General features: G+C 45.8%; 1 protein-coding gene, 1 long non-coding RNA gene and 1 other non-coding gene across 3 annotated transcripts in view; 2 read left to right on the top strand and 1 right to left on the bottom strand.

Moving 5' to 3' along the window:
- Positions 1 to 4,894: 4,894 nt before the first annotated feature.
- The window catches only part of PSAP (prosaposin), a 34,095-nt gene continuing 12,119 nt past the window's right edge, over positions 4,895 to 26,870 (top strand). The window contains exons 1-4 of the mRNA XM_086679924.1: positions 4,895 to 5,049; positions 22,976 to 23,109; positions 25,755 to 25,829; positions 26,401 to 26,526. Of these exons, the coding sequence (XP_086536050.1) occupies positions 5,010 to 5,049; positions 22,976 to 23,109; positions 25,755 to 25,829; positions 26,401 to 26,526 (375 nt within the window). The 5' untranslated portion in view covers positions 4,895 to 5,009. The remainder of the gene's footprint in view (positions 5,050 to 22,975; positions 23,110 to 25,754; positions 25,830 to 26,400; positions 26,527 to 26,870) is intronic.
- Positions 13,291 to 19,655, top strand: LOC147575978 (uncharacterized). The gene is made up of 2 exons (XR_015241638.1): positions 13,291 to 15,135; positions 15,195 to 19,655. It is a non-coding gene; the product is annotated as an uncharacterized LOC147575978 (long non-coding RNA).
- On the bottom strand, positions 24,504 to 24,609 carry LOC112854936 (U6 spliceosomal RNA). Its single transcript, XR_003223008.1, has one exon. It is a non-coding gene; the product is annotated as a U6 spliceosomal RNA (small nuclear RNA).

Below are 26,870 nucleotides of genomic sequence, written 5' to 3'. Positions count from 1 at the left end.
GTCAGCATCCCTGCAGCATGGTACCGTGTCACTGATGCCAAGTGGAAGAGTTGTAGGAAGGAGAAACACACCGACAGAGTCAGAGGCCAAAGGAAATGAGAAGGGGGACCTTCCAAGTAGGAGTTTCCCATCTACTTCCAGAAAGCCATTCCATGGAGCGCCGGGCTGCCTTAGAGTCAGTCTGGAGGGAAAGTAGGGACATGGTGAGGGTAGGTGACTGTTTCAGAGAGTAGTGAAGGGAGGTGAGAAAAAGCACAGAGCTGAAGTGGAAATCAGGAGTGAGAAAATGTTTGTTTGTTTTTTAAGATGGGAGAGCATTGGGTATACTTGTAATCTCCAGGGGACGAGTCTGTGGCAAGGCGAGAGACTGAAGATGTCAAAGAGGAGAGTGCTCATCAGACAGTTTATCAGCTACAGTTTAGCCTCATACAGAGAAGAAAAGGCATTCCCTCCTCAGAGATAGAGTGAAGAGGTCAAATAGGAAATGACTATAAAGATAAAGATGAGGTAGGGGCTGGAGCATTGTTGAGAAGATCTGGAATATAACAAAAACTGGAGATAATGAAAGCTTAAACAAGATATGTGTGTCTTTACATAAATAAAGTCTGGAGAGGGACCACATAAAGCAGTTAATAATCATGAGGGATCCAGGCTCTTATCTTGCTGCTTTGTCATCCTTAATAAGACTTCTACCTCATAGTCCATGATGGATGCTTAAGCTCCTGCCATCGTGTCTGCGGTCCAGGTAGTGAGAAGAAGAAAGGAATTTGTAGCCAGGACAGCATTCAGCTGGTACAAATCAGAGTTGTTCAGTAGTAAAATTATTAAAATACTTCTCCACCAGCTGGTAATAGCTGATGACTCCCTGATGCCAACCTCCTCATCCTCCCAATTCATCCCCTGGATCAGTTGGGACCTTCCTTAGCATTCCCTCAGAACTATGCCCCATGTCCTGGCTGTACCAGTTGTTAAATATTTGCATTAGATGTGTCTCTTCAAGAACAGTACCGAGGGGCGCCTGGATGGCTCAGTCAGTTGAGCGTCCGACTTCAGCTCAGGTCATGATCTCACGGTTTGTGAGTTCGAGCCCTGTGTCAGGCTCTGTGCTGACAGCTTGCAGCCTGCTTCGCATTCTTGTCTCCCTCTCTCTCTGTCCCTCCCCTGCTCACACGCTGTCTCTCTCTCTCTCTCAAAAATAAATAAAGATTAAAAAAAAAAAAAAAGAATAGTACCGAGAATTCACAAAAAAGGCACTTGTTCTTTTATCACATTGGCCGGAATAAAGTCCCATGGTTGCAAGGGAGGCTGGGAAATGTAGTCTTTATTCTGGGTGGTCATCTACCCAGCCAGAAATGGCGGGGGCGGCGGGAGGGGGAGCCTTGGTTACTCAGAATCAAGGGAAAAGAGGTGAAAGATACTAGGAGGTCACAGCAGCCTTGGACACATGGGAGGGCTGTGCGAGCCTAGCCGGGACTGTTAATTCTCCAGCAGATGTCTCAGGTGAGGATATAAGACGAGAAATCAGAGGCTGGGAATTGGTGGTTGGGTGACTGAAGGGTGATGGGGAGAGGGGTCCTTGGTAGAGGCTGATACTTGAGTGGCCGCCTGAGGGGTGCAGAGGAGGCTGAAAGGCAAATGCAGGCAGGGAGACTAAAGGCTGGAGGTCTTGATGAGGAAGACGCCAGAGGGAGAGGAGTCTGAACTTTGTTGTTCGAGACACAGCCATGGCGGGACAGGAGGCTTCCAGGATGAGGTTCCGTGGTGGCTGTCTGGGGGGCCACACTGGGGAGCTGGGCCTTCACGGTGGCTGCTTCTGTTACATCGGCTGTCTTGGCCAAGGACCCTTCCAGGTGTCGAAAGAGTAACAGATGGCAGCCCTCTGGGGCCAAAAGTGGAATCCAAGTGGATCTGACAGGCAGGTCAAGAGATCTCAGACACTAGAAGTGGGGCCTCCTGACGATCTGGGCCCTGGAACTGGAAAACCATCAGGATCGCTGCTGGGATTTCCAGCATGGCTCACATTTCTGAGGAAAGACATCTCTTCAGTTTCCTGAGAACTTGAGCTCCCAGGAGGGAGGAAATGAAGGGGGTTTTCTTTTCTTTTTAAAGTTCTCCCATAATTTTTTCTTTAAAAAGTGTGAAGTAACACATGGACATTGTAATGAGTGAAATAGTGCAAAGATGAGCTAATCCAAGTCAGCAGGCTCTCTCCCCACCTCCGATTCTCTGTTCCTCTCCTCACCCAAAATCCCCCCACTTCTTTTTTTTTTTTAATTTTTTTTTTCAACATTTATTTATTTCTGGGACAGAGAGAGACAGAGCATGAACAGGGGAGGGGCAGAGAGAGAGGGAGACACAGAATCGGAAACAGGCTCCAGGCTCTGAGCCATCAGCCCAGAGCCCGACGCGGGGCTCAAACCCACAGACCGCGAGATCGTGACCTGGCTGAAGTCGGACGCTTAACCGACTGCGCCACCCAGGCGCCCCAAAATCCCCCCACTTCTAAGGGGGACAGGGCAAGAGGGCTTCACTTTCCCGGTCAGTGCATGCCTGGAGCGGGAGATCCTCGAACCTCCCTTGCCAGCTCTGAGTTCCCCTCTGGGAAGTCATGGCAGGCCTTGAAGTGGACAATGGGGCTTGGGCCTTGCTCTGGAATTTTCTGGAAATTACATTCCTCCTGGGCCTGTTGTGTACCAGTGCTTGCTGCTTCTACCTCGTTTCTTTTCTTTTTTAGTGTTTATTTTTGAGAGAGAGAGAGAGAGAGCGAGCGAGCAGGGGAGGGGCAGAGAGAGAGAGGGAGACAGAGGATCTGAAATGGGCTCTGTGCTAACAGCAGCAAGCCCAATGCAGGACTTGAACTCACAAACTGCGAGATCATGACCTGAGCCGAAGTCGGACGCTTAACCGACTGAGCCACGCAGGTGCCCCACTACCTCATGTTTCAAAGGCGATTTGAGTATCAGTGTTTCATCCAGGCCACTTTCCTTAGTTAGTCATGATTGTTCAGCATTTGAGATCTTTCCAGTATCCACTGTCATAAAGGGTCCTTCTGTGACCACTTTGGATAAAATATTTCCTAGTTCTAGACTATTTCCCTGGGGGGTATATTGGTAGGAATGATATTATAGGGTCAAAGGGTCCAAATAATTTCATGGCTCTTCATCATCTATGCACAGATGCCTAAGAAAGTGTTTTAAGAGATTTAAGCATTTATTGACTTGGTGAAAAATTATAATAATCTGCTTACTGTTTTTATATTCTTCATTAAAATTCTGTCCTTACAGGCAGAGAGGTGGACACAGGATCACATTATTGTGTTCCAGGTATGCAAATGAAGGCAGCAAAAGTGCATCTTAAAAACATTGATATATCCCTCTAGTTATGAGAAAGGCGGGGGGGAGTATTAAAAAAGAGTCGTGGTTGGTTCACTCTGTCATTAAGCAGCTTTGAGAGCTCAGTAACTCCACCAAAGTGAGAGCACATGATCAGGTCTGTAAGCTTCCTTTTGGCATAGAGTCTTGTAATCTCTGCATGGCACACAGGGTTGCTTGGCTGGAGCTGAGGGACAGGGCTGTGTCCTAGAGCCCTACCTCCGTTGCATTTATCTGGCCACTGGGGTGATCGGCCTTGTGCTTGTGCCGGGACCTAAGAAGGCAGCAGATGAGGCAACCATGCAGCCATTTGACCACTGAGGCCAACCAGTGAGGCACCCGATTTAGATCAAATCTTGTCCCAACTTTACTCAGCCCTCTTATGTCACCTTCTATGGTGCACACTTCCCAGTTAGCTCCCCAGTGGGAAGTAAGAACTGCAGTGTGGGGGTGGGGGTGGGGGCGAACCAAAAGCTCTGAGACTTGTCTGTGGCCTGTTCCTAAGAGAGTACAGATTGTCAGAGGCAGATGGAACCTTGGGTTTGCTCCCCTGCGGTCAGGTGTGACCTTGGATAAATGTCTTTCCCTCGCCTGGTCTCAATTTCCCCTTTACTACAATGAGGGAATGGGACTAAATGACCTTTCAGCACCTGTCCTAATAGGCTGAGATTTCCCTCCTTTCCTTCCCTTGGGCTAGTAGGCACTCCTTTGGGAGAGGGCGGGGCTGGATCGTCTCCCTGCTCAGAATTAGACTGGTAGCCGCAGGTAGAGGGCAAGTGGTTTTGTGCGGGCCACCTGGGCCTTTCTTATTTTCAAGAATAAGATGAATATGGAGGGTTGCACAGCGTGGGGCTCTGGCTGATGTACAGCCAGGCTCTCAAATTCAGGCTTCGCTTCTTGTTCCCTTCTTCAATGGCTGAGGCACTTCTTCTCCCCCATCTTCCCCTCCACCCTGGCCAACTCCAGGACAAACAATGGTAGGACCTCGGGAGGGACTGTATTTAATACTGAAGACCAGTCTGTGGGTCATGAAGAGAAGAGATTGTGGATATGACATGTTAAGAGGGAAAATCGAGGTCCAGAATGAAGCCGCACACCGGCCCCAGCCAGGTAAATTATATATAAACATCATTTAAGAGACAATGTGGTGGGGTGCCGAGTTTGCATAATGACCTTGAAAGCTTAGATAAAGTCATTAACCTTTTTGAGTTTGGATTCTCACCAGAAAAATTGAATAGAAATTTATTTCTACATAATTTCTATAATAATGGAAAGCGGTACCTCACTGAAAAAATGTGAGGCTTAAAATATACACATAAAGTCTCTAATATTGACTTATTCAAGTACTAGTTTTCTTCTCGAACGACCTCTCCTTTCCCTTCCACCACACGTTTTTCCCCCCTCCCGTCCCATCCCCCCTCTCGTCCCATCCCCCCTCTCGTCCTCCTTCCACCTGACACCCTCCAGTCGCGCAGGCGCCCTGCGCGTGGCTGAGTCAGGCTGCGGGGAGAGCTCAGGCAGGCCTGGCCGGGGCGGGGCTTGCGCCTGCGCAGTGCGCAGCTTTGGGGCGGGGCAGGTTTATAGCCGCTGAGGATCAGCTGACGCTCCGCATTGCAGACTGCGGAGTCGGGCGTCGTCATGTACTCTCTCTTCCTCCTGGCCAGCTGCCTGGGCGCGGGTAAGCCCTGAGACCACCCCCAACCCCCCCAGTCTGGGGAAGGGGTTCCCCGCAGAACGCTGCCCACCCGTTCTGGAGCGGACCTTCTCGGGCCTCGGCCCTCCTCTATTGGGGTTGACGAGGGGCGCTCACTGCGCAGGCGCTTGCGCAGCGCAGATAGCTGCGGGGCGGCGGAGGGGCTTTGGGAGGCGGCTGGCAGACCGGTCTCCTAGAAGCCCCCGGGCCCGCCACTAAGGGCCGGGGCGAGTGGGCTAGGCGGGCAGGACGGGAGAAGTAGTATCTCCCTCGGGGTTCGAGATGGTGTCGCCGCGGCCTCCCCCCAGCTCTGGGAGTGGGCCTGGAGGGTGACCCCTCTTGCACCTGTGCTATGCTTGGGCTGGGTGCACGTGATCGAGATGGCCTGGAGCCTCATCCATTGGGACACACTTAGGTCCTTGGCCTCAAGCTGCCCCAGTTTTAAAGAATGTTGAGGTTGCAGGAAGCACATAAGTATGTCATCTATGTAGATGTTTATCTTTACATAGATATTTTATTCTTGATCCTACGTCTTGAATCAGATGATAAGGGGTTTTGTGCGGATGATTTTGCAATGAAGTTCACATTTCACCTCCTTTAAAATGTCTGGCACAGCCGCTGGCCCTTTTTCGCAGTGGCCTTTATTTTAGGGGAAAATAGAAGTACGTGAGAAGCTGTGCACAGGAATATTCTTACATTTGTTTGTTGCCCTTAAATAGTACTGATGGTTATTAAAATCATTGCAGGCTATTAAGGCAATGCTTGGGGACCAGCCGCATGGCCTTCTGGAATTAGAAGGAGCCCTTCCGCCCTCCCCATGTTACTGTGACCTTTATTCCTCCAAACTCGTGCTCATTTAAATCCTAGTAAAGGGAAATGAGTGAGGTTGAGTACTTATCAGACTTTTATAGTTTGATAGTTGTGGAGCCAGATTTTAGTTTATATACGGAGAGGATCCCAAGTCTGGGTTTTTTCAGGTAATACAGCTGAAAGGAAAGGAAATACACTGAAAGGTAATAAACCCGACCTTTAGGGCCAACCTCAGTTTCTGTTTCTAGTTAACTGTAATCAGGAGCTTTCTTCCATTCTATCATGCGACTGTTAAGATTTCGATAAACTAATAAAATGGATGACAGAGTTGATGGAAAACCGAAGAAATAAGATACTTACAGATGAAATAAATTGAAGATGTTTTTCTTCTGGTAGCTTTCAGCACCTCCCAGGAATGTGTCTTAGCCTTAAACCACGCTCTTAAACTTGTTTTACTTGTAGGTTGTGAAAGGTGATCTGCTTATAAAGAAAGATACTTGATTTTGTAGTCACTGAAGGAAATGTATTTCTCTCTGGGGTTGATCCTATTTGCTATTCCATCATCTGTGTAATAAACTAATACTAGTCTCTAAATTTTCTGCACTGATTGAGAACAATTTTTTGTTCAGTATCACAGTTCCTATTGGCAGTGAGTCACTCTTCACAAGACCTTTGTGAGTTCTGAATCATTCAAATCACTAGAAAGGGACTTGTTTCTTTTGAAGTGTAAAAGCCTCCTTTGGTGTACTTGGGAGTATGGTTAACCAGAATATTTAGTTAACCAAGAGACCCTCTTCCCTGAACACTTGAGTAAATGGGACCATGTTACAATTCTAGGCCTTATTCTAACCTTGCTGCCCGGCCTTTGGGATTATCCCAAGGTTATGAGTTTCTAATGATACTGAGTTTGTTAATGAAGGTATGTGGTGACTACAGCCATCCTCTGCTGAGAGGTGCTTCGAACTTGCCATTCCAGCATGGCACTACGTAGTGCGGTGGCATCCCGTACTTTTAATGATGACCTGGTGATGGAGACCCTTGCTTTTGAGATTTTCGGACTCATCCAGTGGTCCTTCCTTTTCCCCCACCTGATAAAGAAAGTAAAGTAATGGTGTACCGAGAGAATTGGAGAGCATCTAATCTAACCTCTTGGTAAGGAATGAGGACACTGATGCGCCCCCAGAGCTGACTCTCCCAAATCATAGGCCGTGTACTGGGGAGGTCAGGATCAGAACCCAGGACTCCTGACAGTGCTTGCTCTTTCTGTAGCCTCTCATCAATTCTTACCTTTTACAAACTTACTGGGTTGTAATTTGCATACCAGAAACATGCACATTGTGAGGTGTAGAACTTGATTGATTACCACTGAGCGAACATAACCACCTTAAGCAGCCCTCAAGGTCAAGGGATAGAGAGCATCAGATCCCCTGTACCTCACCCATTCACTGCCTTGTCTCACTTGCTCCAAAGGAAACCACTCTGTTAGCTTCCAGCACCATAGATGTAAAAAATAACTGTTTTTGAACTTTTTGCAAATGGAGCCATGGTAAGGCATACTGTTGGGTGACTTCTGTGGTGGACAAAGACAGGGCCAGTGTTAATGAGGTGATGTGTGTAAAGCACGTGGCATGGTGCCTGGGGTGTGGTATGTGCTCAGTGAAACCTCGGTGCCCTGTTACTGTCACTTGGGTGGTGGCTAACCATGTGAATGGTGTTTGCCCAACACTGAGGAAGGTAGGCTCTTGGGGGATGTTAGAAGGTATTTTATATATATATGTGTGTGTGTGTGTGTGTGTATATATGTATATATGTATGTATATGTATATGTATGTATATGTACATATATAAAATGTATATATATAGTATGTATATGTATATATAAAAATGCATATACATACACATATATGTATATATGTATTATATATGTATATATGTGTATAAAATGCATATATATGTATATATGTATTATATATGTATATATATGTATTATATATATATATAAATCCATTTGGAAGCTCATATTTATGATGATTCAAGACATGAGTTTGTGGTGTAGCCTGCTGAATATCAACACAACTTCAGTTCTCACCTGACAGGAATTTTGGATAAATCTGATTTCTCAATTTTCAATCAATAATCAGTTTTATTCTGAAAATACTAATGTTATTCATGAAAGGTTTATTTGTATTAACCAGTCAAGGATTTGTTAACTGCTTTACTTGCATTTGACAAGCCACATCCAGTATATTCTACAAGTTGGATTGAGTGATTGCATTTGACAAGCCACATCCAATATATTCTACAAGTTGGATTGGGTGGTCTGGATTTTTCTAGATCAGGGGAGGGGAACTTGTTCCTCCATTTTCTTGGTTTGTGAAACTGGAATGGCCAGACTGGGGCTTGACTAGACGGGGAGGAGGGAGGGCAGACAGGGGGCTGCTGCCTGGGAAAAGCACCTGATAGAGGCGTGGGAAGCTCTCTAAGCCAAGACCGTGCCACTTGGGCAAGTGTGTGCCAAGCTTTTGGAAACGGTTTTCTAGCATGGGCATTTCAGATAGCTGGAAGCCTTGCTCTCTGGCTCTTATTTGGTTCTGCCATGAGAAAGGAAGGTCTAGATTCTCTTTAAATCAACAGAAAATACGAATTATGTTACCCTGCCTTTTTTTTCCTAAATAATTTTAAAATAATGGTGAAAAAGACAGTGATTGGGATAAAGAATTTGGCTGTTGCAGAAGTACTGGTTTGCTTTGCTTTTTGTTTTGTTCCGTGAAATTCCAGAAAATAACCAGAATTATGTCTTTGGGGTAATAGTTTGTGTACTGCTAAATAATCTGTAAATTCCATGTTTTCTTTTGGAATTTGTAATTATAATGGGACTGAGATGATACCATGGAAAATAATTTTATCACATCACTAACAGCTGTACGACCTTGGTCAAGTTTCTTACACAGTGGTGCTTCCTCATCTGCAAGATAGGGTTACTGATCATTCTGATCTAATAGGGTTGCCGTGACGCTTTAGGACTTCACTCTGGAAGGATGTAGGTAGTACATACTGTAAGCTTGGCTGCTATACCACGAATAAAAACCATATCATGTTTGTCAGTGTTCTTGTACCTGCACAGGCGACTCTCCTCTGCCCTTGATTTTGTGACATCCCCTGGCTTCTTTCATTTCAAAGAATGTTTTAAATTTAATAAAACAATTAAATTGACTTATAAATACGTGTGCTGTATGTAATTACTGGGTCAGGAAAACAAACGAGGGTATAGGCAGTCAGCAGTTAAGAGGGGGTGGAAGTCTATATGCTAGTTAGCTAGACTTGGTGTGTAGCTAGATCAGCCTTTATCAGCAGTCTAGCAGATCAGGGCCTGGTTTTGGTAATCCGAGTATTCATAATCTAGGCCCGTTGTTACTAACCATCGTACCTGTTTTAAGTCCTCTCCTCTGGTTTCCCTGTCCATACGTGGGGGTGAACAGTTGAGATGATAGCTGCACATAGTGAATAAGTCCAGCAGTGAAAAAATGAAGGGTAAAAAGTCTGTTTCCGTCCCACCAGTGTCCCCCAGACCTTTCCCAGAGACAGCTTGGTACTAGCTCCTTTAGGAGCCTTCCAGAGCAGCATATAATTGTGTGGGGTTCCCCTTTCTCGTTTTTTTTTTTTTTAACACAAATGTAAAAAAAATGTTTTTATTTTATTTTTTTTATAACACAAGTATGTAATAAACATATTACACTGGCTTGGTCTTTTTCACAGGTGGAACATTGTAGATATCCAGAAAAGTGGGAGAATAATTAGAATGAACACCCGTGTGTGCAATACTTGGTTAAGAAACAGGGCCTAACAAATCCCTCCTCCCTTTGTAAATCACCTTCTTGGGCTTGGTGTTTATCGTTCCCCTGTAGGTCTTTATCCTCTCATACATGTAAGTATGACTGGTATGTATTGGGTATTTTATTTTATTTTATTTTTATTTATTTATTTTAAATTTTTTTTGTTTCAACGTTTATTTATTTTTGGGACAGAGAGAGACAGAGCATGAACGGGCGAGGTGCAGAGAGAGAGGGAGACACAGAATCGGAAACAGGCTCCAGGCTCTGAGCCATCAGCCCAGAGCCCGATGCGGGGCTCGAACTCCCGGACCGCGAGATCGTGACCTGGCTGAAGTCGGACGCTTAACCGACTGCGCCACCCAGGCACCCCTGTATTGGGTATTTTAAACACTGTACAAATACTGCATATATTCTTGGGTTATTTATTTTTTGGCTAGTGAGCTTCATTCATGTTGATAATGTGTGGTTCTTTCATTTTCACTACAGTATAGTATTTCATTTACGTCATGTATACTCTGTTGCTAGACATTTAGATTATTTCTAGTTTTTTCTCTTAAACTGCTTCTGTAAGTGTTCTTGTGCACATGAACAGGCATTTTTCTAGAGGATACACCTAGGAGCAGAATTTCTGAGTTGTGGACTGTACATAGTTTACTTTAGGAATTGCCGAATTCCTCTCACATATTTTGGCAATTTATATTCCCATGGTATAAGCAATTTTACTTGCATCAGTAACATTTGATATTGTCGGACTTTAAACTGCCAGTTTTATAAAAGAGTGATTAGGTTTGCATTTTCATGCTAGTATGGATAGACCTGTCTTTTAAATTTCAGAATAATTTGAGATTTATGGAAAAATTAAAAAGATAGTGTGATGAGTTCCTATCTACTCTTCACCCAGCTTCCCCTATTGTTAACATTTTACGTATCCACTATACCTTTGTCACAAGTAAGGAGTGAACATTGGGACAGGGTCATTAACTACACTGCACACTTCATGTAGCCGTTAGCAATGTTCCCACTAATCTCAGAATCAAATCCAGGGTACCACACTGCAGTTAGTTGTCATGTCTTAATCTCTTCCTTCCTCCCAGCTGTTTAAAAAATAGTTACAGAGGGTTTCATTGTATGTATGTGCCAATTTATTTTTTTATTTTTGTTTTAGAGAGCAAGAGAGAACATGTGAGTGGGGCAGAGGGGCAGAAAGAGGGAGAATCCCAAGCAGGCTTCACACACAGCAGGGTGCCCAATGCGGTTGGGATCATGACCTAGAGCGGAAATCGGGAGGTGGATGCTCAACTGACTGAGCCACTTAGGCGCCCCTATATGAGTCAATTTAGTTAACCTCGTTGATGAACATCTTTGTTTCTGAAAAAGTGAGATGAATCCTAATAACATTTCCAAATTTTAAAATTGAATCTTGGCCATATTTGGGCAGATGCTGCTTTTGAAAAGAAATTATTTGCATTAATGGAAATCTCATAAATAAGATTGAAGGAGATACTCTAGAAAATTCTTCTGGCTAGTCTTTGTGATGTCACTTATTACGGTAAAAAAAAAAAAATTCTTCAGCAGTGGTAATGGGGTGCTCTCCTGCAAGTGTAGGCATTGGTACCAGAGGGTCCTGGGGCTTCCTGTCTCTCATGGGTTAAAACTTAATTTGTCTTGCAGGCTTGCACGTCACCCTGTCTTTGGCCACCTTTCAGGGCTCTTCTCCCTCTTCTGTCAGGTCAAGGCTGCTCTCCAGCTTCTGGTGCCTTACCGTTGCTTAGAACCTTTGCATTTTGGGTTCCACCTGTCTGGAACATTTTCCTCCCAAGACAATCCATGTGGATTCCTCCCTCCACTTAGTTGTCTGCTCATCTGTTGGTTCGTCAGAATTCCTCACTGCACTGTCTGCATGGCCATGCTGTCCTGCTCTAGTCTTGTTCTTCTCTTGGCTTGGCTTCATTTTTCTTCATAGCATTCCCCAGCACCGGGCATTCTGTGGTATGTATATCTGTCGTCTTGATCACTTGCCGTGTCTGCAGCATGTTTGAGTGTGCTCAGCCCATAGTAGGTGCTTAGCGCTGCTAAGTGGCGGTGTGGGGTGCGGCCGAGTAGACTTCAGCTCAGGAGGCGCTGGTAGGTTAATGGTGTCAAGTCTTTATCACGATTAAAAAAAGTCTTTTATTTACTGAAAGTAGTTTTAGAATTGGTGTCTAGGGGTTGACAGATCAGTGACTTTGAGCTCAAGTGAAATGTTGACCATTATAATAGTTTATGTCCAGATTAGGGGGACCCTCAAACCTGTTAGGATATTATGTGGCGGGTAGGGACATAGGAACCTAACGACTTACATACCCTGTGGTTAACAGAACTTAGATAATCCTGTGGTGGCTGTGATTTGAGGTAAATCTGAAAAGGGAACCAGCCATAATTTGAGAAGTTCTTTCCCCTGCTCTGGGTTCCAGATATGGGTTGTTGTAAGTGGTGGCTCTCAAGCTTTTGGTCTCCGCATCCCTGTATACTTGTGAGTTATTGACGGACCCCAAAGAGCTTTTGTTGATGTAGGCTGCAGCTTTCAATATTACTGTCTTACAAATTAAGCTGGCAATTTAAAAAAATAATCCTTTAGAAATGATAAACCCATTAACCCGTGTTAATATAATTTTCATGAAAAATAACTTTTCTTAAACACAAATATATTTAGTGAGAGAATGGCTTGTTCTACATTTTTGCAGTGTTTTTTTCAAACACCTGACAGGATTCTGTGCTGCCTCTGCATTCAGTCTGCCGCCGTGTCACATGCTCTACGCGTCCAGAAAGACTCCACTGCGCATTTGGGAACGAATGAGTAAAAAAGGCAACTAACACCCTGGTATTATTACTGTTAGGAGAATTTTGACCTCACAGACCCCCTGAGGAAATCTCTGGGACCCTCAGGGTTCTCTGGACCATGCTTTGAGAACTACTGGTAATAGTTGATTCGCAGGAACTACAGGCATCATAGCTAACACGGAGGGTTTATTGTGTACCCAGTACTTTTTAAAGTGCTTTTTGCCTAACACTGATTTAATCCTCACAACAGACCTGTGAGGTAAGAGCAACGAAATCAGAGTGCTAGGGCATTCTACCATTCTGTTCTTATCTGTGCCATGGACTGAAGTTTAGGTTTCGGCCCTTCAGATGAAAGGCTGAAGGGTGGTATTCCTATAAAGTATTAACTAAGGTAAGTCAAAGTTACATTTATAGCTGACCTGCACGTATCTGCGATTTTTTAGTTGATCGTGTGGGACAAGCCCGGAACACTGAGTTTCCTTATTAGTGGGGCTCGCGTGAAATCTTTTTTAGCATATTACTGTCTTTTTTTTTTTTTTTTAATTTTTTTTTTTCAACGTTTATTTATTTTTGGGACAGAGAGAGACAGAGCATGAACGGGGGAGGGGCAGAGAGAGAGGGAGACACAGAATCGGAAACAGGCTCCAGGCCCTGAGCCATGAGCCCAGAGCCCGACGCGGGGCTCGAACTCACGAACCGCGAGATCATGACCTGGCTGAAGTCGGACGCTTAACCGACTGCGCCACCCAGGTGCCCCAGCATATTACCGTCTTCTACGGGTGTGGAGAGACCACCCAGCCTGTCAGCAGGGCTGAGGTAGAGCCCATGCCGGCTTCTGGCTGACTGAATCGACTCCTCTGCACACCTGGGCCGGGTCTAGAGCCGTGCAGATGTGCTGCTGACCTCCGCCTGTACCCGTTCGCCTGACCAGACCCTAGGCAGTCCTGCCAGGGGCTCATTTCTTCACGGTCCACTTGTGTCAGCATCTTATCTAAGGTGATTTACTTTCATCTCTGGTCATCAGCTGATCGATGCTTTGGAAGAAGAGCTTTGCTAGCAGTTTGTTGGATTGGAGTGCTCTTGAATGAACTAGATAGGAATTTCCCTTCCCAAAATTAATTATGCCACTTGTATCACTCTTGTGTAATCTAAGAGGATTGCGTTCTTGTCCCTCGGTGTCTCAGTTATCACCGCACAAGCTAATTTACCCAAGGACTCTATTGCCTTCTCCATGGAGATCAGTTTTTTTGCCCTGGAATGATCTCACTTATGAGAAGAGTGAAGGGACAAGAAGAGGGAAAAACTAAGGAGGGAGAGGAGAAGCAGGGAAGAAAGAACCTTGTCTTACATAACAGGAATAATAGCTTATTGGGGCCAGAGGTGATGGGATGTCAGCGAGGCGACCTTGAGACCTTTATTGCCACGGATTTCTTTTGTGATAAGAGGAATATTTGGACTTTCTTCAGATCAAGGCAGGCTGCCTCTGAGCATATGCTCTTCTGAATGATTAAATGGGCAGTGCTTTTTATTCTTCTCGTCAGAATGTTTCCAAGAGCAGGATCCTGCAAAGAAGAGACAAGTGCTCTTTTGCCATAGAAGGTATTTGTGACACCAGCCTTTTGCTGGAGTAGTCAGTGTTGAGTGCGTTGCTTTATGTCCTGCTCTTAGGGGATCTAAGTGCATGAATTCTTCTGGGAAATGTTTGAATGGAGGGAACCTGCGGTAGATGCTGGCCCTCCCGGGGTTAGCCTTTCTTGGTTTCCTAGCAGCCTGCCTGTTGCCATGGTGTTAAATTAGCCAGGCAGCAGATCCATTGCCCTGTGGAATGTATGCACTGATTGTTGGTGCTGGGAAGCTGCTTGTATTTTCTGTTATCCTTTTTTTGGGCAACTAGACTCCAAACAGTATTTAGCATATGCTACTTAAGATATTTACAAGGAAAAACGATGGCTAAAATAATAAGGCTGATTGTTTTAACACATAGAGCTTATAAAATACACCTTCTAGGAAAGGTCGTCCCGTTCTTTCTGAGAATGTTTTTGAAAATCTTTGGTAATTACATTGTGTATGTGGGCTTTTAAATATCCTTAGTGGAGGTAAGCCTTATAAAAGACTTGTTATTTGGGGACTATTCTGGTGAATGAAATAGATTAAGCTGGTATTTAGTTAGGCTTAGGTTTGACTGCAGACCACAGACAGCTAGAATAATAGTGGCTTAAATATGATAGAACTGTCCTGTCCTTCCACAGGAAGTTCAGGAGCCAGGAGCCAGGCAGTGTTGTGGTTCTACTTCCAGAAGAACTCAGACTTAGTCCCTTTCTAAATGTCCATCGTGAGTGCTAAAGATCCAGCCATCACACTTGCCTTTAAAGATGTGATACCTCTACTAACATCTCATTAGCCAGAATGTGGTTTCCTGTCCAGACCCTGCCGCCAGGGAGACTGGGAAATGTAGTTTTTAAATCTTGGCAGGCATGTCTATAGCTAACATGGTTAGCTGGTTCTCTGGAAGGAGTGGGGAATGGACATAAGGAGTAATTTGTGGTCTTGTAACCAAACCCAAGTTCATCTGTTGCATATGCAACAGAGCCAATCACTGAGACTCAGTGTGTGAGCAAGGGAAGGCTTTATTTGAGAGCCTTTATTTGAGAGCACACTGAGACTCAGGTGTGCAGCAAGGGAAGGCTTTATTTGAGAGCCAGCCAGCCAAGGAGATGGGAGTGCAGGCCTCAAATCCGCCTCTCTGAAGGGGCAGAGAACAAGGTTTTTTTTTTTTTTTATAATTATAGGGGTTGAGATTACATATATATTGATGAAAAGAGGGGGGTGGAACTCATGACTATTGATGAGGAAAGATGGAGCATGTGCATTGAGCAAACATACATGAAACTTACTATTGTTCATGTTCATTTTAGGGTGGAGACATAAAATAGGGCAAAGTTGGAGTCCTGACATCAGGAGGTCCTTTTAGGACAAGGAGAGGGGCTATGTGCATGCTCCAAGAGCCTGGATAAACTGGATGAGGTCTTGGGCTCCTTATCACTGGTAGGGAATGCAGGGCTTGCTTGTTCATTGGCTGGAACCTTACCAGTGACCTTCAGCTCAGGCCTCTGCAGGGATAGCTAGTGGATTTGTTAGTGGGGTTTGAAAAAGAAACAACAGCTGATTTGGGAGCAACAGGGCTTTGAAAAACCAGCTTTAAACTTCCTGATAGTTTGAGTCTCATTAACCCTGTGGAATATAGTTTCAGTTTCTGCCACATTGGGCAGTAATTGTTCACTGAAACTGGTGGTTTAGCTTTTTTTCTGCCTTTGAAGGTAACCTGGGAGAAAATTATACCACAATATAAAAATTAGAACGTGAATGCCTTCTGTTGGTGGCTCTTTCCCTCAAGTCCACTATCATTAACAGTTAGGTACAATTAACTGAGCTTCATAGGAACCAGGCACTCTGGGTCCTTTCTCTACTTTCTCATTGATTTTCACAGAATTCCTGAGAAAGGGGTGCTCTTTTTTCCCTCATATTTTGGAGATTGTGGTGAAATTACTTGTCCAGGTCTTGGCTTTTAGTAGACACCACCGCTGAGGGCAGTGATTATGTTGTCTTATTGCCTCCTCACCCTTCCAGAAGAGTACAGGCTTTAAGGGTGCTTTTGTTTTCTTTTTTTTTACATTTTTAATTTTTTTAATCTTTATTTTTGAGAAAGAGTGCGAGCAGGGGAGGGGCAGAGAGAGGGGGAGACACAGAATCGGAAGCAGGCTCCAGGCTCCGAGCTGTCAGCACAGAGCCCGACGCGGGGCTTGGACTCATGAAACGTGAGTTCATGACCTGAGCCGAAATCGGACGCTCAACCCACGGGGCACCTCTCATTCTTGCTCATGCAAAACTTCTTTTTTAGCACGTACGTAGGTAGTATCAACTCCTGGGCTGCTTATAGTGGAGCCTGTTTTACTCTTTGTGGCTAACCAACAGCTTCTGAGGTTTGGGGATACAACTCTTTAGGTCTTCGAGCTGCCAGTTAATTACTTGATGAGTTGCAGAGTAAACAGACCAGCCTGGATTCTACTGTTTGTGGGAGCAACCATTTGGGGTGAGGTAGTGGATCCGAGATCCTACTGTCGCTACTGTAGGGGATGTTGATGATGCTGATAGCACTTACTGCACTTCTGTAGCATGCTAGCTCCGTGTTTTACAGTTACTGGTTAATTTTTACAAAATCCTGGGAGTGCTAGCGATAGGCCCGTTTTGCAGATTGGAAGACTGAAGTCTTAAGGTCGCCTGACTAGAATTGGTGGAGCCATGATCTGAACCCTTGACTGATTTCAAAGCCAGTGTGGTAGGGGAGTTCAGTTATGCAGATAAATTAAAATGCCAGAGAGATGATGGTGAAGGCGTGATGGCTGAGAGATGTATTCTGGTAGTTGAAAGCGCATAACAGCCATGTCCTGTTGATTCTCAGCAGCAGTTCAGTGACTCCAGTAGTTGCGTCTTCATTTTATAGATGAACAAGCTCAGGAGAGTGATTTGCTGAAGGTCATTTGGGAGGGACTTGAGGAAGATCTTGATTTTAGTATCCCACATTTGAAAAACATTTAATTTAGATGGTGATGTCAGTTACCTTAGATGTCTCACTTTCTAGGCTCAAAATTTACTTTTCTTTTTGCAAGAAGCTATCACACCTAAAACACATGTGGCTCTAGTGAGTTCTCTCTGCCTTCCAGGCCCACTAAGGTTTTTTTGTCTAGATCTAGACTCCAGAGCTGCCGCAGAGCCCATTTCTGGTGTAGCTCATGGCAGCCATTCTCAATACAGTAAAATTCCATTGTAGCCTATTTTTTATAAATGACCTACATGTGGAATTGTTTAGAATATGTCTATTTTCTTCTGGGCCTGGGGAGTAAAAAGGGAACAGAGTGCACCCATCCCTTTGCTGAGAAAATACAATGGAAGTCTTGTGTCTTAAAACAAAGCCTGTCTTTCCTTAATGAAATGGAACTTGCCTATAGGGTTTTAGTGTCTCTGAAGTGATAATTTCTCTAATTTCAGTGTACTAGCCTTTTGTCTTTGAGGGCTCAAATGGCAGGCCTTGGAGCTGAGAGAGGTAGTGCTTGTTTGTCCTCAGGAGTGTTTGTGTCTTAATAGGACACATTTAATCAGAACTCTCCAGTGGGCCAGGCACACATTCTAAGAACTTTCTTAGAGTTCAGCATATTGCCTCAAGAGAAGAAAGTTGGGGAGCGCTGGGTGGCTCAGTGGGTTAAGTGCCAACTTCAGCTCAGGCATGATCTCATGGTCTGTGAGTTCGAGCCCCGCGTAGGGCTCTGTGCTGACGGCTCAGAGCCTGGAGCCTGCTTCGGATTCTGTCTCCCTCTGTCTCTGCCCCTCCGCCGCTTGCACTCTGTCTCTCACTCTCAACAATAAACATTAAAAACAACAACAACAACAAAACCAGGTGTAGAGAAGAAAGTTGGTATTTGGGGGCAGAGTGTGGGAGACAGAATAGAGATGAAAGCTTTGCTGGGAACACATTTTGAGAAATAACTGATAAGAAAGTGGTTTACGGTGATTTTTATGTATTGCTTATGTGTAAACACTGAAAAGGTCGTTTGCCTCATTTTACAAGAGTGAAGACGTGTAGCACCTAAAGAACTTAGCCCTGCTCTCCACTCAGAATTTCTCTTACACAGAATTCCTTGTAGGTTGGGTATTTGCTTTCTGCTTGGTTGCTTCTGCTTTTGGACAGGTCATCACCTGACGAGGCATCCCATGCCCATTTTGTAACCCTGTGGGTGTCCCCTATCTCGAGCTGTGGTCTGCTTCTCTTAACCTCTTTATTGCTCTGAGGTCTGGGTCCAAAACCGTACAGAGCAGATCCGCTCTCGTGTGATCGCTGGAAGGTGCCCTTTCCCTATGAAGGTGACTGTTTCTTGGAAACATTCTCCCAGCCAAGCACCTGCAGTCTTCTAGGGGATGCGGGAGTGGTGTCACGTGCCCCCGCCTTCCTGACCTGCCGAGCTTGTCCCTGTCTCCTGGGAAGCGGAGCACACAGGCCTGAGCCCCGCCGCCTGTCAGTGGGCCTGCAGCTGCAGCTTCTGACCACCACCTCCATCCTTGTGCTGTTGGCCCTTGCTCTCCATGTTTAAGTTTTACACGGAGTGTCATCTTCCTGGCTCTCTGTTCTGTAGGGGTCTCTCTGTTGGCTTCTCTCTCAGCCCCGCTGCTACCACTTCTTACTTGGAACATTGGTAATCGCTTTCCATTCCAGTTAGGTGCCCCCTCGTCTGAATCTCCCACCTCTTTTTCAGTTCTGCCACATCGCCCCTGGGTTAAGACCCTGGCAGGAGCTGTAGCCCACAGGGTGAGCTTTCACACGGGTGCGAGCCTGCTGGCGGAGGCCCTCTTACCGGGCCTGAGGTCTGTCTTTGCAGGCTGGCTTCTGAAGAGACAGAGGAGGTTTCTCTCCCTTGGTACGTTCGGGAATCCCCTCTCAGCAATCCCCTCTCAGCCGGTCTTTTGTCTCTCTTTTGTCAGGGGTCCCTTCAAAAACGTCATTGTGAAGAAGCCTCCTCCAGCTCCCCAGTAATTTTGCTGTCCCAGGGATCTCGTTCCTTGTGTTTCTGTTTTTTGTTTCTCCCTTTGGGTGTCCGTGCCTCTCACGTGGGGTCACAGAGCCTGTCTCCCCACTTTGTTCTGCCGGAGTGCCACTGTCTTCCCAGTCAGGGGAGTCTGATAGTCCTGCCTTCATCTCCGTCGTCTTCCCGCTTGGGTAGCAAAAAACCAGGCTTGTCTTTACAGCCCTTCGGTCCATAGCTGGGATCTCCCTGAGAGATGCCTGAGAGCTCCCTGAAATGGTGTGAGGCTTTCGTATACAAATATATTTTCCGGGAAAAGGATTCGTGTCTCACGAGTGTTCTGACCCACCCTTTGGTTCCCTCACAGGGGATCAGCTCCTGAAATAAGCGCCCGAACCTCAGCAGGTAGCTCACTGGCATCGGCATCACCCACGCTTGCGTCTTAGCCTCACGGTAGCCGTCCTGAGGACGCACGGTTGTGAACGTAGCTTGGGTCATTTTAGGATATCACATTCGTTGTATACCACAGACTGTTTTTATAAAAATACGCACTTTTGGGGCGCCTGGGTGGCGCAGTCGGTTGAGTGTCCGACTTCAACCAGGTCACGATCTCGCGGTCCGTGAGTTCGAGCCCCGCGTCGGGCTCTGGGCTGATGGCTCAGAGCCTGGAGCCTGTTTCCGATTCTGTGTCTCCCTCTCTCTCTGCCCCTCCCCCGTTCATGCTCTGTCTCTCTCTGTCCCAAAAATAAATAAACGTTGAAAAAAAAAATTTAAAAAAAAAAAAATACGCACTTTTAAAAACTTGGGCTTTCTGTTGGAGGTATATGGGAACGTCCTACTGAGAATTTAATTCCCAGCTGGGAGTTCAGTTTCATTTCTCAGTGTCCATGAAATCTTTCTTTAGGCTTGATTTTGATGACTTGATAGGCCTCCCAGATTCGGTAGCATACGCACGCATACCTTATACTTCTGAAAGTCCTGAGGTGGGCTATTAGGTAAGAGTAACTGTGGAGATTGGGGAATGACTTGTGATTTGTTAGCTGGACCAATCTCAGATAACCAGCTGCCCGAGGCTCTTTTTAGTCCAGAATAGTTTGGCCCAAACTGGTAACAAAGTCATTATTGCAAATGGTTACTGTTTCCAGTTCCTAGAAGGAATAAATAAGCTACAACATATTCTTGCCTCTTGGGCCTGTGATAGTGCATCCGGTTCTTGAAGCCTGATAGATTTTGGCCCTTGAAGCCAATTCCTGGTTGGGATGGTTGGAGAAACCCCCCTGGATCAGAGTTCTCTGTGACTGCGTCTGTGAGAATAGAGGATGGTGGTCAGGGCTTCTGTGGGGAGGACTGCTCACTGGCCTTGCCTTTCTTAATCCTGTCTGGCTCTGGTGTGCTGATGTCCAACCTCTTTCTGGCTTCCCTGTGTATCACTGTGTGTTCCTTTGCCTAGAGACTCATTTTGTAGCTTCCTGTTATTTTTCCGGCTTTTTTCTCCCAGTTAGAGGTAGAACCAGTTTGTCTCTCTTGGGCGTTTTCAGGATTCCCCAGGGCCCAGTGCCTGGAAGGAGCGTGGGAGGTTCTGCTGGGACCTGCTGGCTCCATGTGCTGTCTCTGACTGCCACACTTCTCAGAGCCTTGACCCTTGTGACACAGTTAACGCCCCCTCCCCTTTGCCCAGACCTACAGCTGAGGACTGGCCCCAGCCTAGCTTGGCTACTTTATAGGTACTAAACATTTGTGAACCATCTGGGGATTCGTGTGTACTGTTTTGAATCCGGTGCATGTTTTCCTCTGGAAACCAGAGTCCAAGCCATCTTGGACTTGGAATGCGGCTAGTTCTGTTGAGTTCGTCGACGTGATTTTTGCCGCCAAGGGGCATTGAAGGCTATCACCTGGGCAGGAGATGAATCATTCACTTGCTGGTGTCTGAAAGGGTGCAGATAATCTGGCTTGAGCTTTTTGGACACCTGTGACTCAGTCTTTGTGTGAATCGTTTGTGGAATATAGCTTTGGTTGAAAAGCTCGAAATGACAGCATTTCATTGTCTTCCCTCCCCTGGAGGGAGAGTACCTACCACCGACAGGCATTCTTTGTGTACTGTGTATTATATGTCTGTAGAATTACTGTGCCTTCTCATTGGGCTCACAAATTGAAGCAAAGTGCCGCATGACTCCTGAGGTTCTCGAGGTACTTTGTAGGTGGCTCTGGGATTTCCTTCTCAGTCTTGGGCCATGTGTTTCCTGTGTACAGGGGGGGGGAGGTGGGTATTTGCTGGGGTCGGCCTCCTGCACCATCATCCGTCTTTGTGTAGCCTCATAGATTCTATTCTTTTCTAGCTGAATTGTTTGGTAGAGGTGAGGTTGTTCCAAAGTGAAGGCTGCTGTAGACCTGTATTAAGAAATATAGGTATTCTTGAATTTTTCCTTTTTGACATATTATACCACTTGTCTATTTAACAGCTACACTTTTTTTTCAGGTTACATCTAGTTTTTTAGTATTGTGAATTACACTTAATACATATATTTATGCCTATCACATTTTGCCTCCTGGATTGCTGTATGTCCTTAAAATGTATTTCTAGAAGTGGATTACTTTTTGAAGAGGGATTTTATTTTTCCAGTTTTTGAAATACGTTCATATATTAAGTCCTTAGTGGTCACACTTACCAGCCTTACAGATGCATCTTTTACTACAAAATTGTCACTTTTTCCCTCCATTGGCTGATTTAACTTTTAAAATATGGCACCTTCCTGCTGTAGCGTGGGTTTCTTTGGTCCTGGCTGATGTTGTACCTTTCTTGAATTTTCCCCTAATTTCATTTCTGTGCATGTGACTTCTGCCTGAGCATTTTTTTTTCATTACCACAACAGAAGTAATGTCGTTTTATGCACCTGGTGTTGAGTGCACATGTGTTCACTGATACCAAAGCGGATTATGTAGTTTTCTTTGTTAGTAAACTTGTTTATGTGCAAATATGCACAAAGTTAGATTTATAAAAGGGCTCTTCTTCTAGAACATTAAGAATCATTGTTTTTTGTAATAAGGATATGAATCTTATTTCCCCCACAGATTAAAAAAAAATTTTTTTTTCATTCTATATTTCTTTCTTTTTTTTTTTAAAAAAATTTTTTTTTTCAACGTTTATTTATTTTTGGGACAGAGAGAGACAGAGCATGAACGGGGGAGGGGCAGAGAGAGAGAGGGAGACACAGAATCGGAAACAGGCTCCAGGCTGTGAGCCATCAGCCCAGAGCCTGACGCGGGGCTCGAACTCACGGACCGTGAGATCGTGACCTGGCTGAAGTCGGACGCTTAACCGACTGCGCCACCCAGGCGCCCCTCTATATTTCTTTCTATAATTAAATCCTGTGATTCCTTTTATTACTGCATGGAAAAAAATTAAGGTTATAAAGATTAAAAGGCCTGATACTGTTTATAAATAGTTTGAGGGGAGAGGTGCCAAGGTGTCTTAGTCGATTGAGCATCTGACCTCGGCTCAGGTCATGATTTCATGGTTCGTGAGTTCGAGCCCCGTGTCAGGCTCCGTGTTGACAGCCTGGAGCTTGCTTCAGATTCTGTGTCTCCCTCTCAATGCCGCTCCCCTGTGCGTGTTCTCCCTCCCTCCCTCCCTCTCTTTTCTTTCAGAATAAATAAACTAAAAATACAATAGTTTGAGAGGAGAAAAGCAAACCAGATAAATTAGTCCCTCCCAGCCCTTGACTTAGACTGACCTAGATGGTCACACAGCGTCTCGCCTGGACCCAGTGGTGCCGTGTGGTTTGCATGCCCTGCTCTCCAGCTCTGTGCCCAGGCTAGTCCTTCATCCTGGGTGGGTGAGAGAGGGGGGCCACCTTCTCATGGTCGTTTGTCTTTCAGCTCTAGCCAGCCCTGTCCTAGGACTGAAAGAATGCACCAGAGGCTCGGCAGTGTGGTGCCAGAACGTGAAGACGGCGGCTGAGTGCGGGGCCGTGAAGCACTGCCTGCAGACCGTCTGGAACAAGCCGACGGTGGTGAGTGCCGTTGCTACTGTGCTGGGTCTTTTCGTATCAGCTGTAGCTGCTGCCATTTTCAAGTTTTTTTTTTTTTTTTTGCCTCGTTGGTTTGTTCCTCTCAGGGACCCTGCGAAGGAGGCGGGACCCATTGCAGGTGGACCCATTTTCCACACAGTGGACTTAGAGAGGTTTAGTTCTGCTCCCCCAGGGTCACTCAATCTGCTGGTGGCAGTGAGAGGATGAGGTCCGCCCGTGGGCAGCTCTGTGTGCGTGCCGTGCTGCTTTCCGGGCCTCTGTGTGTGCCCCACGCATCCGCTCCCAATGAGGGGCCGGCCGGCTCATAGCCTCCATTCCCCAGGCGGGGTGCCACGGACACAGCTCCATCCTTGGTCATCCAAATAAGTAAATGCTAAGCTTTTCAAATCCTTCCCCACTTTTTGGTGTTTTCTCTCTGTCTCTCTCAGACAGGCAGATCATAGATTCAGACCCTCAAGCTTAGTAGTGATTTAAAATTTTATTTTCAGCTATAGCCACACTGGAAAAGAATCTGCTGGTGTGTGTGTGTGTGTGTGTGTGTGTGTGAGAGAGAGAGAGAGAGAGAGAAACAATTTATTTTTATCCAGCTTAAAAAATTTTTTTTCCCCAGCTTTTTGAGATAATTGACCTATAACATGGTAAAATTAAGGGGCAACATACTGATTAGATAGGTTTATATTGCAACATGATTGCCTAACGTGCTTATCTGTGAGTCAGTGGGTCATTTTAAAAATCCATTTTGTATATGTTGTTTATATCCTGCAGTGTACTGTTATCCTTAAGAAAGCTCAAGTAAGTAATTGTGTTTAAAGGAAGAGTGAACATCAGGCTCCTAAATAAGATGGGTGTCTGCTGCTGTTGCTAGCTTTGCTGTACATGTGGATAAGTTATCTCTGCATTTCTTTATACTTAAAACGAAAGTGTCGCATTTCACTTGTGCTGTTCAGTAAGGTAGACATTAGCCATGTGTGACTATTTGAGTTTAAGTTAAAATTTCAGGGGTGCCTGGGTGGCTCTGTTGGTTGAGGGTCTGACTTCAGCTCAGGTCATGATCTCGCGGTTTGTGAGTTCGAGTCCCGCATCGGTCTCACTGCTGTCAGCTGTCCCATGGAGCCTGTTTTAGATCCTCTGTCCCTCTTGTTCTCTGCTCCTCCCCTGCTCATGTGTGAACTCTCTCAAAAATAAAACATTTAAAAGTAAATAATTAATTAGAAGTGGTTTTTCATTGGTATTAGCCTCTTTTCTGGTGCTCAGTAGCCACATGGGGCTAGTTTCTCTATTGGATACTGAAAATTTTAGATTGTTTCCATTATCACAGAAATTTCTTAAACTGCTATAGATTTTTTGTCCCCTTGATGTTTTTTTTGGTTGTTGTTTTTAAATGGAAGACTCCCGTGAATTTATGTGTCCTCTTGTGCAGGGGCCATGCTAATCTTTTCTGCATTGTTCCAATTTCAGCATATGTGCTGCTGAAGTGAGCACAGCACGATGCTATGGAGTTTTCATCTAAACGGTGTTAGAGCATATTAATGTAGGGTTCTCATGGGGCGTGCTCAAGTGCATTCTGTGTGGTACCTAAGCCCTCTCAGGAGACGCCTGAGCTTTGCTGCACAACATGCTTGCAGCTGGCTCCGGGACGTGCCATCTCCTGTGGTGCGGGCCACGTTTGACTGCGTGGAGTTCCATGTCTAAAACCTGTCATGAGCGGCTACTAGTGCTGCTTCATTAAGAGAAGAGCAATTACAACGCTGTCCTTGTAGAAATCGTTTCTGAATTCACTGGAACACTATCCTCTGTGGCCAAAATTACTTTCTGATTTGGTTTCTAATTTGCTTCTCATCTTGTTTTTCAAATGGCTTCCTCTTTTCAAATCCAGTGTGTCAAGGGAGGACTTTAACTCTTTCTTTTTTGCTAGGACAGTCTCCTGGGGGCCGGAGTCTCTCTTGGATGGCCCCATGCACAGTATTAGCCTTCGGTCCGAAGGTTCCAACTGATTTCTTTCAGTGCAGCTGAGTCAATCCCAGATGTTTCTCACCCAGACATGTTAGTTCCTTCCCTCTTCGTGGGTTGAAAATCAGTTGACTTCAAGAAGGGAGCTCCTTACAGCCTTTGAGAACCAAATAGAATTTCCATGTCCTGGGCCATGTGAGGCCCTAGGTGCCCAGGCTTATCAGAAGGCCAGTGGGATGTTTCAAAGGTCTGGGGTGGCGATGTGGCTTCTACTTGAGCATAGCGCCTGGGAGGTGGAAGGTAGATAGAGTGCAGGGATCCGTGCTGGTGTCGGCTGGGCTTGCTTCTTTGCACACCCCCCGCCCCTTTCACTCTGTGCTAATGATGTTGCTCCCAGGTGACAGGTTTTGTCTGATTTCTGCTGCTTGAGTTTTTACCTTCCTGAGCCTCAGTTTCTTCCCAGAGCTATTGTGAGCAATAATGTGAAATTTGGCCTGTGCCGTGTGTGCCGAGTAAGGTGCTTCTCAGTCTAGGTTGGGGAACCGGGATGTGCTGGTGTGTGAGACACCCCTGGTTAGATATAATAGGACAGAGGCCCAGAGGACTTTTTAGCTGTGTACGGCATGGGTTACATCCTACAAACACAGATCTCTCTCCCTCTTGTTCTTTCCTCTTAGAAATCCCTTCCCTGTGATATATGCAAAGATGTCATCACTGCAGCTGGGGACATGCTGAAAGACAATGCCACTGAGGTGAGCTGCCATGAGTGTGTGTGACCGCGTGCGGGCAGTGGCCGTGTGCACCCATTCCTTAAAAGAGCTGTGGTTCTGGGGGTCTAATGAGGAGTGGTCAAGGCCTGGGTAGGAAGTAGTTCAGATCTTGTGAGCCACATACTTCTGTTACATAGATTTTTAGCCCCCCCCCACCACCCCACCCCGCCATCCCTTAAAAATGTAAAAACCATCCTTGGCCACAGGCTATACACAAACAGACTGTGGGCTCTAGCTTGCTGACCCTGGGCTAGGTGTTCAATGCCCAGGCTTGATGGGGGCTTTTGTATTGCTGGTCGCTACCTGTACGTCCGTTTGGGGCATCTCTGCTCAAAATTCCCCATGCCCAGGAGACTGCAAGTCAGAGTGGCTGTATTTTGAGGAATGTCTGCTTTTTGCCTGTTTGTCTGATGGAGCCAGGGCTGCCCGCTGGCCCCCTCCCAGGGTTCTTCCCCAAGGCTGCCGTTTGCTGGGAGCCGTGGAGGGCCTGTGCTCTCAGTCGTCGGCAGAGCAGATGCACATCCTGATCTGGCCCTTGTCTGTATCCCTTTAGCAAGAGATCCTCGTATACTTGGAGAGGACCTGTGACTGGCTACCTAATCAGAACCTGTCTGCCTCATGCAAAGAGATGGTCGACACCTACCTCCCAGTCATCCTGGACATGATTAAAGGACAGATGGTACGTGGTGGAGAGTAGACTCGAGGGCACTTCGGGGCCTGGGGAGGTGCCGGACCAGAATGGAGTGGTTAGAGTGGAAAGTCTTTTCCTGGATTTGGATTTTCTCCATAGCTTGTTCCTACCGTTCTGACTTACAAGAGGGCTTGGGCCCAGTGGAACACTCTGGCTTGTAACTTTCAAGGGTTGGGAAGGGTGCAGGAAATGGGACCTTGCAGAATACTGAAGGAATTGTAAACTGATTCAATTGTAAATGTGGTGTAAAGTCGTAAATATGGTGTCACATTTACATGTGCCCATTTGATGACTCCTGTCAGATCTTTAGCTCTCCCTTTGAGCATGCAATT

This window comes from Puma concolor, chromosome D2, assembly GCF_028749965.1.
Source record: "Puma concolor isolate L17-30 chromosome D2, mPumCon1.1.hap2, whole genome shotgun sequence".
NCBI classification, from domain to species: Eukaryota; Metazoa; Chordata; class Mammalia; order Carnivora; family Felidae; genus Puma; species Puma concolor.
This window is presented reverse-complemented; position numbering and strand designations above follow the sequence as displayed.